We start from the raw sequence: 12,609 nt of genomic DNA on the forward strand, positions 1-12,609 counted from the left end.
GCCCGCACGGCTGACAGCAGGGAGCGCCTTGTCTTTGTTGTGATTCATGAATGAATGAACTTCGCTCTGTTCTGACCATGAGAGGAAGCGTGCCGCTCGCCCTGCTCTGCGTCCTCGCGCTGACACTGGGCGACAGGCGCGACGTGCTCGAGCTCGGAGATGAGGAGTTCGAGTACCTGGCGGCGGAGCACGAGACCCTGCTGGTGATGTTCCACGCGCCATGGTAACCGGCTCGAGCTTCTCGCACCGTCTATTGTGTATCTCTCCCGTTTGATAGAACCGGCGCTATCATGTATCTGTGATGTAACTAACACTATTCATCTAACTACAAGTAACACTATCATGTATCTGTGATGTAACTAACACTATTCATCTTAATACAACTAACACTATTATGTATCTAACACTATTAATCTAACTATAACTAACACCATTATGTATCTATCATGTATATTATGATGTAACTAACACTATTCATCTCACTTTAACTAACACCACTATGTATCTATCATCTATATTTCGATGTAACTAACGCTATTCATCTAACTATACTAACAGCATTATGTATCTATCATGTAACTTAACACTATTATTTATCTATTTAATATGACCATGATATACCATTTAATAGAATTAGCACTATCATGTATCTATCATGTAACTAACACTATTCATCTCACAATAACTAACACTATTATGTATCTATTACTGTCTGTAACTAACACTACTATCAACTACAAATAACACTTATGTATCTGTCATGTATCATGTCTGTACTTTTCTCTATAGCTAGGCATCTGTACCCCTCTCTGTATCTATAGCTAGGAGTCTGTATCTATAGCTAGGAGTCTGTATCCAGAGCTAGGAGTCTGTATCCAGAGCTAGGAGTCTGTATCTAGAGCTATGAGTCTATACATTTCTCTAGAGCTAGGCATCTGTACCCCTCTAGAGCTAGGAGTCTGTATCTTTTTGAGTCTGTACCTTTCTGTAGAGCAGGGGTGGGGAACCTTTTTCACATCAAGGGCCATTTCAATTTTTCCAAAGTCCTCAGAGGGCCATACCATTATGAACACATAACTAAAGATGAAAAAAAAGACAAAAAAAGTCTATAACTGCTGTGTTACTAAGCCTCATGTTTTCTGCATTTCTAGACTCACCTAATGTGATGGCTGGAACTGTTTTTCTCTAGCAAGGCGTCTGATGTCAGCTGGCAGTGATGATGATGCTACTCGAAGCTGGTTTTCCAAGTTTGAGTCAGTCAGTCTTGAGCGGAAGCGAGTCTTTGCAAGAGTCAGTTTTGAAAAGAACTGTTCACAGCGATACGTTGTCCCAAACAGAGATGCAAACTTCAGGGCATGTCTCCTCAGGATGGGAAAATCCTCAGCACGAACATACAGTTTGTAAAAGTCCAGCAGAGAAAGGTTGTGGTACTTGGCTTTGAGCTCGTTGTTGTTTTGCAGATCAATTATTTCCATTTGGAGGTTATCTGGCACATCAGACGGTTGCACATTAAATGGTGTCGCAAACACGTCGAGTTCCTTTTGTATATTTTTCACATCATGAAACCTCTCATCAAATGCCTGGATGAGTTTTGCACACTCACCAGCATATTCAGTCGTAACATCAGGCTTTTGTTCTTGTAGGGTGGGAAAGTGCACAGTGTTTCCCCTTTCCAGCTGTCCTTGCCACAGCCTTAACTTCACTTCAAATGATTTCACATTTGAAAGCAGAGAGCTGATGAGCTGGTTGGGACCTTGCAGCTTGATGTTTAGCTCTGACAGGTGCTTGCTGATGTCCACCATGAAAGCCAGATCACGGAGGAACTTGCCATCACTGAGCTCCATGACAGGTTTACCCTTCATCTCCATGAAGCGTCTGACTTCTTCCCGCAGTGTATAAAACCGTGCGAGCATATTTGCACGACTCAGCCATCGCACTTCACAATGATAAACCAGATCACCATACTCTGACTCAAGCTCGCTGAGTAACTCCTTGAACTGGCGGTTGTTCAGCCCTCTGCTTTTAATGAAGTTTATGGTGGACACAACTGTTTTCATCACATTGTTAAGCTTCAGGGAATGTGCACACAAACTCTCTCGATGTATGATACAGTGGCATACAACTAAATCACTTGGATCCAGACTCAGTCGGCTCATTTCTTTTTTGACTAAAGCAGTCAATCCTTTTTGCGCGCCAACCACTGCGGGAGCTCCGTCAGTGGCGATGCCGCTCAACTTCTCAAATGGCAGTTCAAAATTGTTCATGGCCACAATAACTTGATTGAACAAATCCTCACCTTTAGTAGTGCCATGCATGGCTTGCAAAGACAGCAACTCCTCCTTTGTTTCAAACTCAGACGTAATCCCACGCAGAAAAATGGCAAGCTGCGCTGTGTGTGATGTCTGTTGTCTCGTCACAGGCCAGAGAAAAATACTCAAAGTCTCTTGCAGTGTTCTTGAGTGTTTTTTCAATATCTTGCGCCATATCAGTAATCCTTTCTGAAACGGTTCTCCGGGACAAACTGACGCTTTGAAATAATTTCACTTTGTCGGGCGCGAGCAGCTCCGCGGCGGCTACGAGGCACTCCTTCACGAACTCTCCTTCAGCGTGAGGTTTCAGCTTCGTGGCTATCAGTTCACTCACAACAAAACTTGCACGCGTAATATTCTCTCTGTCAGTCTGTGGCCGTGTGAAAGCTGCTTGTTGAGCACCCAAACTCCGACGAAGAGCGTTCATTTTATCCAAACGCATTTGTCCTTTCAACTCGTCGAGTTTAGCATGTTTCGAGCTGTAATGGCGCTCGACATTGGCCTTTTTCATCACCGCAAGCGCCTCGCCACAAACTAGGCACACTGGCTTGCCTTTCACTTCAACAAAGAAAAAGTCATTTGTCCATTTTTCCTGAAATACGCGGCATTCTGCGTCCACCTTCCTTTTCTTGACAGTCGCCATGATGCATCACTTGTCTGTGTCGGTACTTGTCATGTGTCAGTCACTCCGACCCAATGCAGTGGTACGTACATCACATGCTGTATTCACTGACCCTGACGTTGACTCGGACATAGGACTCTCTCTCGGAAAACTAATGACGGGCGATATATTTTTTTTTCCTGATTTTTTTTTTTTATTCATGTATGCATATATGAAGATATAAAATATAAAAATTGTATTGCATTGCGGGCCAGTTGAAATGGCCTCGCGGGCCGTATACGGCCCGGAGGCCGGACGTTCCCCACCCCTGCTCTAGAGCTATGTTAAGAGTCTGTACCTTTTTCTAGAGCCATGTTGAGAGTCTACCTTTTTCTAGAGCCATGTTAAGAGTCTGTACCTGTTTTCTAGAGCCAGGTTAAGAGTCTGTACCTTTTTCTAGAGCCATGTTAAGAGTCTGTACCTCTCTCTCCTCAGGTGTGGTCACTGTAAGAAGTTGGCTCCAGACTTCGCCAAGGCAGCTTCCCGGCTGAAGGGGTCCGTCCAGCTGGCGAAGGTCCATCACCTATTGCACATTACACATGTTTTTATGCTAACCCAGACACATCTTATTATGCTATCCCAGACACATGTTATTATGCTAACCCAGACACATGTTATTGTGCTAACCCAGACACATGTTATTGTGTTAACCCAGACGCATGTTATTATGCTAACCCAGACACATGTTATCATGCTAACCAACACACATGTTATTGTGCTAACCAACAGACTTTATTATGCTACAGGTGGACTGTACTGCTATCCCAGACACATGCTATTATGCTAACCCAGACACATGTTATTATGCTAACCCAGACATATGTTATTACGCTAACCCAGAAACATGTCCTTATGCTAACCCAGCCACATGTTATGTGCTACAGGTGGACTGTACTGCTAACCCAGACACGTGCAAGGGTTTCGGGGCGTCTGCTTACCCCCTGCTCAAGGTGTTCAGGAACGGTGTCGACGCGGGGAGCTACACCGGCCCCCGGACAGCAGGTACGCATGTGGGGAACACAGGGTTCATGTCAGTCAGACATGTTATCAACTGGGCCTGGACTGGGTACATGTCAGGGTATATGACGTGGTACAGGACTGGGTACATGTCAGGGTATATGACAGGGTACAGGACTGGGTACATGTCAGGGTATATGACATGGTACAGGACAGGGTATATGACAAGGTACATGTCAGGGTATATGACATGGTACAGGACTGGGTACATGTCAGGGTATATGACATGGCACAGGACATGGTACAGGACTGGGTACATGTCAGGGTATATGACATGGCACAGGACATGGTACAGGACTGGGTATATGACAGGGTATATGTCAGGGTATATGACATTGTAGCAGTGTGAATGCTCTCTCCTCACTGAGACTCTCTGAACCCTAACCCTACCCCTCACCCTCGCCCTTAACCTAGATGGGATCGTCCAGTACATGCGGACGCAGACCGGACCAGACTCTGTCCCTTTAAGAACTGAGGAAGACCTCCAAGCCTTCGTCAATAACTACGAGCCCAGCGTTGTGGGTAAGATATGATTGTTTTCTATTCCTCATTCTCACCGATGACGCTGGCGGTGTTTGCAGCTCTTTAGGTAACAGCAGCCAGTCGATCATTTAGTGAACGTGAGTAGACACCAGTTCCAAGTTTCCTTTTCTGGTGATCACTTTGAGCATGTCGCCCGCAACCTCTCGTTTTTTGATGATCTCCTGCTCGTTAGTGAGTTTAACCTGAGGCGCCGCCCTAGCGAAGTGAACCGATTAGCGTACCCCAACGCCGCTGGCTATTGGGCTCTACTGCCTTGTATTGTGATCTTTTGTGGTCTTCTGTGTTTCAAATGTTCAATTGTGTAATATTGGCTTCTTTTGTGTTATTTTGTGTGCTACTGTGTTCTTCTTTATTCTATTGTATTCTATTGCGTTCTTAAGGGTTATGTTGCGTTCTATTGTGTCCTGAAGGGTTCTACTGTGTTCTATTGTGTCCTGTAGAGTTATATTGTGTTCTAAAGGGTTCTACTATGTTCCATTGTTTCCTTTAAGGTTCCATTGTGTTCTAAAGGGTTCTACTGTGTTCTATATGTTCTGTAGGGTTCTTCCCTCCAGGCTCTACTGGTCTACCGGAGTTCCTGAAGGCGGCAGCACAGCTCAGAGAACAGTTCCGCTTCGCTCACAGCGTAGAACCGGACCTGGGGGGCCCTCACAGCCTAGACCCTCAACTGGGGGGCCCTCAAACCCTCCAGCAGCAGTAGGTTGAGGTCTTATCTCACTGGAGCCACCAGGCCCGGGCCCACCTGGTTCTGTTAGAACCAGTAGAGACCACCTGGTTCTATTAGTACCAGTAGAGACTGGGCCCACCTGGTTCTGTTAGTACCAGTAGAGACCAGGACCACCTGGTTCTGTTAGTACCAGTAGAGACCACCTGGTTCTGTTAGTACCAGTAGAGACCACCTGGTTCTGTTAGTACCAGTAGAGACCACCTGGTTCTGTTAGTACCAGTAGAGACCACCTGGTTCTGTTAGTACCAGTAGAGACCACCTGGTTCTATTAGTACCAGTAGAGACCGGGCCCACCTGGTTCTGTTAGTACCAGTAGAGACCTGGACCACCTGGTTCTGTTAGTACCAGTAGAGACCACCTGGTTCTGTTAGTACCAGTAGAGACCACCTGGTTCTGTTAGTACCAGTAGAGACCAGGACCACCTGGTTCTGTTAGTACCAGTAGAGACCACCTGGTTCTGTTAGTACCAGTAGAGACCACCTGGTTCTGTTAGTACCAGTAGAGACCAGGACCACCTGGTTCTGTTAGTACCAGTAGAGACCACCTGGTTCTGTTAGTACCAGTAGAGATCAGGACCACCTGGTTCTGTTAGTACCAGTAGAGACCAGGTTCTGTTAGTCCATCCAGATTGAAAGGCCTCTGCAATAAATGCATGTTTTGATCGTGTTAACATATTAATTACAACGAGGGTCAAAGGATCTGTCGGTGTAAATGTGTGTGTGTGTGTGTGTGTGTGTGTGTGTGTGTGTGCGCGCAGTGTGGTGTTGTTCCGTCCCCCCAGGCTCTCCAGCAGGTTTGAGGAAGGCTCCGTCCTCTTCGCAGACCCGGTGTCTGTGGCCGCCCTCCGCAGGTTTATCAGAGACGGCCTGTAAGAAAACGCTGTTGTGTTTCTACAGAGAGACAGATGTTGTGTTTCTGTAAAGAGCCAGATGTTGTGTTTCTGTAAAGAGCCACATGGTTTTGTGTTTCTATATAGAGCCAGATTTTGTGTTTCTTTATAGAGACAGATTTTGTGTTTCTATAAAGAGCCATATGGTTTTGTGTTTCTATATAGAGCCAGATTTTGTGTTTCTGTATAGAGATGTTGTACTTCTATATAGAGATGATGATGATGTATTTCTATATAGAGATATTGTATTTCTATATAGAGCCAGATGTTGTTGTATTTCTATAGAGAGCCAGATTTTGTATTTCTATATAGAGATGTTGTTGTATTTCTATATAGAGATGTTGTTGTATTTCTAGAGAGCCAGATTTTGTATTTCTATATAGAGATGTTGGTGTATTTCTATATAGAGCTGCATGTTGTTGTATTTCTATATAGAGATGTTGTTGTATTTCTATATAGAGCCACATGTTGTATTTCTATATGTTTACAGTGTCTCTCTCCTAGGTACGGACTGTGTCCTCATCTAACTCTGGAGAATAAGGAGAGGTTGCGAGTCCGAGACCTGCTGACTGTTTACTACGACCTGGACTACAGGCGGAACCCCACCGGCTCCAAATACTGGAGGAACCGGTAACGCACAGACAGGCAGACAGGCAGACAGGCAGACAGGCAGACAGGTAGACAGACACACAGACACACAGACAGGCAGACAGGCAGACAGGCAGACAGACACACAGACAGGCAGACACTCAGACAGACACACAGGCAGACACTCAGACAGACACACAGACAGACACTCAGACAGACACATAGACAGACACACAGACAGGCAGACATACACACAGACAGGCAGACAGACACAGAGACACTCAGACAGGCAGACAGACACACAGGCAGACAGACACACAGACAGACACACAGACAGGCAGACACTAAGACAGACACACAGACAGACAGACAGACAGACAGACACTTAGACAGGCAAACAGACACACAGACAGACACATAGACAGACACACAGACAGGCAGACACTCAGTCAGACACACAGACAGGCAGACACTCAGTCAGACACACAGACAGGCAGACACTCAGTCAGACACACAGACAGACACACAGACAGACACACAGACAGACACATAGACAGACACACAGACAGATTGACGTATCATCATCATTAAGAATCATCTGTGTTACATGTTTTACTCTCCCAGACCCACCAGTCCAAACCCTAACCACCATCACTGCTCCCACAGCAACCAGTCCTAACCCTAACCACCAAAACTGCTCCCACAGCCACCAGTCCTAACCCTAACCACCATCACTGCTCCCACACTAACCAGTCCTAACCCTAACCACCAACACTGCTCCCACACTAACCAGTCCTAACCCTAACCACCAACACTGCTCCCACACAAACCAGTCCTAACCCTAACCACCAACACTGCTCCCACACTAACCAGTCCTAACCCTAACCACCAACACTGCTCCCACACTAACCAGTCCTAACCCTAACCACCAACACTGCTCCCACACAAACCAGTCCTAACCCTAACCACCAACACTGCTCCCACACCAGTCCCGCTCCCAGACCAGTCCCGCCTCCAGTCCTTCTCCCAGACCAGTCCCGCTCCCACCAGTGACTCTAACCCTTGTGTCTCTGCAGGGTGATGAAGGTGGCTTCCCGCTACTCTTCGCGGGGGCTCAGCTTTGCGGTGGCCAATAAGCATGACTTCCTGTCTGAGCTGGAGGAAGACTTTGGTCTGGGGATGTCCGAGGCTACGGAGCTCCCAGTGGTCACCATCAAGACCCGACTGGGACACAAGTTCACCATGAGAGAGGAGTTCACGTTAGTACACCACAACCCAGTTCACTATGACCTAACCCCAGTTCACTATAACATAACCCCAGTTCACGATAACATAACCCCAGTTCACTATGACCTAACCCCAGTTCACTATAACATAACCCCAGTTCACTATAACATAACCCCAGTTCACTATTACCTAACCCAGTTCACTATAACATAACCCCAGTTCACTATGACCTAACCCCAGTTCACTATAACATAACCGTAGTTCACTATGACCTAACCCTAGTTCAATATAACATAACCCCAGTTCACTATTACCTAACCCAGTTCACTATAACATAACCCTAGTTCACTATTACCTAACCCCAGTTCACTATAACATAACCCTAGTTCACGATAACATAACCCCAGTTCACTATAACATAACCGTAGTTCACTATTACCTAACCCTAGTTCACGATAACATAACCCTAGTTCACTATTACCTAACCCTAGTTCACTATTACCTAACCCTAGTTCACTAAAACATAACCCTAGTTCCCTATTATCTAACCCTAGTTCACTATAACATAACCCCAGTTCACTATTACCTAACCCTAGTTCCCTATTACCTAACCCTAGTTCACGATAACATCACCCTAGTTCATTATGACCTAACCCCAGTTCACTATAACATAACCCCAGTTCACTATTACCTAACCCAGTTCACTATAACATAACCCCAGTTCACTATTACCTAACCCAGTTCACTATAACATAACCCAGTTCACTATAACATAACCCTAGTTCACTATGACCTAACCCCAGTTCACTATAACATAACCCTAGTTCACTATTACCTAACCCTAGTTTACTATAACATAACCCTAGTTCACTATTACCTAACCCTAGTTCACTATTACCTAACCCTAGTTCACGATAACATAACCCCAGTTCACTATAAAATAACCCTAGTTCACTATAACATAACCCTAGTTCCCTATTACCTAACCCTAGTTTACTATAACATAACCCTAGTTCACTATTACCTAACCCTAGTTCACTATTACCTAACCCTACACGTGTGTGTGTGTGTGTGTGTGTGTGTGTGTGTCTGGGTGTGTAGGAGAGATGGTAGTTCTCTAGAGCGATTCTTAGATGATTATTTCTCAGGTCTGTTGAAGCGATTCATTAAGTCCCAGAGCGTCCCAGAGATCAACAACTCACCTGTCAAGGTAAGCACCTAACCCCATCACTAAACCCCATCAGCTCACCCCATCACTAAACCGCATCACCTAACCCCATCACTAAACCGCATCACCTAACCCCATCATTTAACCCCATCACCTAACCCCATCACTAAACCGCATCACCTAACCCCATCACTAAACCCCATCACTAAACCCCATCACTAAACCGCATCACCTAACCCCATCACTAAACCGCATCACCTAACCCCATCACTTAACCCCATCACCTAACCCCTTCACTAAACCGCATTACCTAACCCCATCACTAAACCGCATCAGCTAACCCCATCACTTAACCCCATCACCTAACCCCATCACTAAACTGCATCACCTAACCCCATCACTAAACTGCATCACCTAACCCATCACTAAACCCCATCACCTAACCCCATCACCTAACCCCATCACTAAACCCCATCACTTAACCCCATCACCTAACCCCATCACTTAACCCCATCACCTAACCCCATCACTTAACCCCATCACTTAACCCCATCACCTAACCCCATCACCTAACCCCATCACTAAACCGCATCACCTAACCCCATCACTTAACCCCATCAGCTCGCCCCATCACCCGTCTATCATGTAGTAACTGTGTGTGTGTGTGTGTGTGTGTGTGTGTGTGTGTGTGTGTGTGCGTGTGCGCGTGTGTGTGGAGGTGCTTGTAGCAGAGTCTTTCGAAGAAGTGGTCAACCAGCCGGAGAAAGATGTTCTTGTTCAGTTCTTCTCCCCCCGCTGCCCGCACTGCAAGAAGCTGACCCCAGTCTACACCGAGCTGGCTGAGCAGGTCTATATCCCCTATATCTATACCTCTACACCGAGCTGGCTGAGCAGGATCTATATTCTCTATATCTATACCTCTACACCGAGCTGGCTGAGCAGGTCTATATCCTCTACATCTATACCTCTACACCGAGCTGGCTGAGCAGGTCTATATCCTCTATATCTATGCCTCTACACCGAGCTGGCTGAGCAGGTCTATATCCTCTATATCTATACCTCTACACTGAGCTGGCTGAGCAGGTCTATATCCTCTATATCTATACCTCTACACCGAGCTGGCTGAGCAGGTCTATATCACCTATATCTATACCTATATTTATATACATTATTTTTCTTATTGCCAGCTCTACTTGGATCCAAACCTCATCATTGCTGAGATGGACGCTACGGCTAACGATGTTCCGCTAGGCTACGATGTCCAAGGGTAAAACACTCTCACTCTCTCAATCATTCACTCACTCACTGCTTACTCCTTATTGGCACTTTGATTCATGAAAAGAATGCCTAATCGTACAAATACTGCAATAATATGATCACAAAAGGTAAAACTCTCTGGACAAAAGGTCCTTAAAGATCTGAGTGACCCTCATCACCCTGACCTATGACCCGCTTTGATCCCCCTGACCTCTGACCCTCTGTGATCAGCCTGACCTCTGACCCTCTGTGATCCCCCTGACCTCTGACCCTCTGTGATCAGCCTGACCTCTGAGATCAGCCTGACCTCTGACCCTCTGTGATCAGCCTGACCTCTGACCCTCTGTGATCAGCCTGACCTCTGACCCTCTGTGATCACCCTGACCCCTAGTGACCTCTAGTGACCTCTAGTGACCCCTAGTGACCCCTAGTGACTTCCAGACTGATTGTGTGTCTCTCCTCCTCTTCCTCTTTAGGTTTCCGACCATTTATTTTGCTCCGGTAGGAAAGAAGGATCAGCCCATTCGATATGAGGTAACACACTGACTCACGCACAAATACATACATCCACGCATGCACTAATGCGCACCATCATCATTACACTGTGTAGTGTAGTGTGTAGTGTAGTGTCCACTGTGTAGTGTAGTGTCCACTGTGTAGTGTAGTGTGTAGTGTAGTGTCCACTGTGTAGTGTAGTGTGTAGTGTGTAGTGTAGTGTGTAGTGTAGTGTCCACTGTGTAGTGTAGTGTCCACTGTGTAGTGTAGTGTGTAGTGTAGTGTCCACTGTGTAGTGTAGTGTGTAGTGTAGTGTCCACTGTGTAGTGTAGTGTGTACTGTGGTTTGGGTTCCAGCCCCGTGGTTTGGGTTCTCAGCCCCGTGGTTTGGGTTCTCAGCCCCGTGGTTTGGGTTCTCAGCCCCGTGGTTTGGGTTCTCAGTCCAGCGGTTCTTGTGCTTCCAGGGAACCCGGGAGCTGAGGGACTTCCTGAAGTTCCTGAAGAGGGAGTCCAGACGGCCGCTGGTGCTCAACGGAGTTCGGGAAGAGCTCTGACCGTCAGGACACGTTACCACGGCGACACGAACATCGGTTGCCATGGCCACACGAACACCATGGCCGGTTGTAACGGCGAAGCTGCCGGACCAGAGCGCGACGGTTCGAAACGGACGCTGCGGCGTCCGACAGCCGCACCTTCACCGGCAACTCAACAACCTTTATAACCCTGAACAATTGAATCTGTGATGTTAACAAATGCCAAAGGGATTCCTAACCCCTTAACCACACACTGAGGGACATGTCTGTCCTCCTAAACCACACACTGAGGGACATGTCCCCTTAACCACACACTGAGGGACATGTCCCCTTAACCACACACTGAGGGACATGTCTGTCCTCCTTAACCACACACAGAGGGACATGTCCCCCTAAACCACAGGCGGAGGAACATGTCCCCCTTAACCACACACTGAGGGACATGTCTGAACCCCTTAACCACACACTGAGGGACATGTCTGAACCCCTTAACCACACACTGAGGGACATGCCTCCCGTCTCTGTACTCCTCAGGGTGGTGATGTCACCTTCTCTGTACGTTGAACCTCCTGCCGTCTGGTTGCCGTGGCGATTCTCCTCCAGATGCTCAGAGAGACGCGATGGAGCGTCTGGAGCTCATCAGTGAACCGTTACAACGAGAGACGAACTCAATGTGCTACACCTGAATTATTTCACAACTAGATTCCGTTGTTATTTTATTTATCCTTTTTATTTGATGTTATTTAATGGTTGTCACTTAGTAAAATATTTTTTTCTAAATAATGGTTTGTATTAATTATATGTAATTTATTTCTGCATTTATTTATATGATTGCAAACATTGTATGCACTTGTTTCAGAATGTGACTCGCATGAAATAAAGACTTTAATTATTTTATTCTCGTATAGTAAGGGAATGCTTTGAGGTGCCAGCCATTCACACACTCATCCCCTCCCCTCCAATCCAGAGAATGTCTGGCTGAGTTAGTAGGCATGAGGCTTTCACAATAAAGGTTCCGTCCCATCTGACTGGCTCTGCAACTGTGGGACGTAAACTAGCTAGCAAGGTATCAAGGTTTTGGGGGTATCGATAGTAATGCTGCGTTCCAGTACACCCCCTTAAACCGGACTTGAAAAGTCAGAAAAAACTCACATCCCCGACCTCAGCATACACAAGATAGCTGCTCGGCACATCAA

The 12,609-nt window shown here is 46.4% G+C and overlaps 1 protein-coding gene across 1 annotated transcript; it reads left to right on the top strand.

The window, feature by feature from the left end:
• Positions 1-50: 50 nt before the first annotated feature.
• Positions 51-11,748, top strand: pdia8 (protein disulfide isomerase family A, member 8; the record flags this gene model as incomplete). The annotated part of the gene is made up of 13 exons (XM_079749319.1): positions 51-223; positions 3,406-3,484; positions 3,855-3,972; positions 4,402-4,509; positions 5,070-5,226; positions 6,015-6,125; positions 6,651-6,776; positions 7,811-7,993; positions 9,063-9,171; positions 9,848-9,976; positions 10,317-10,396; positions 10,863-10,920; positions 11,345-11,748. The coding sequence occupies 13 exons, from the start codon at positions 51-53 to the stop codon at positions 11,432-11,434; spliced, it is 1,521 nt and encodes a 506-aa protein (XP_079605445.1). The 3' UTR covers positions 11,435-11,748.
• Positions 11,749-12,609: the final 861 nt, after the last annotated feature.

The sequence above is a fragment of the Pollachius pollachius genome (genome assembly GCF_949987615.1).
Source record: "Pollachius pollachius genome assembly, chromosome: 13".
Classification (NCBI taxonomy): domain Eukaryota; kingdom Metazoa; phylum Chordata; class Actinopteri; order Gadiformes; family Gadidae; genus Pollachius; species Pollachius pollachius.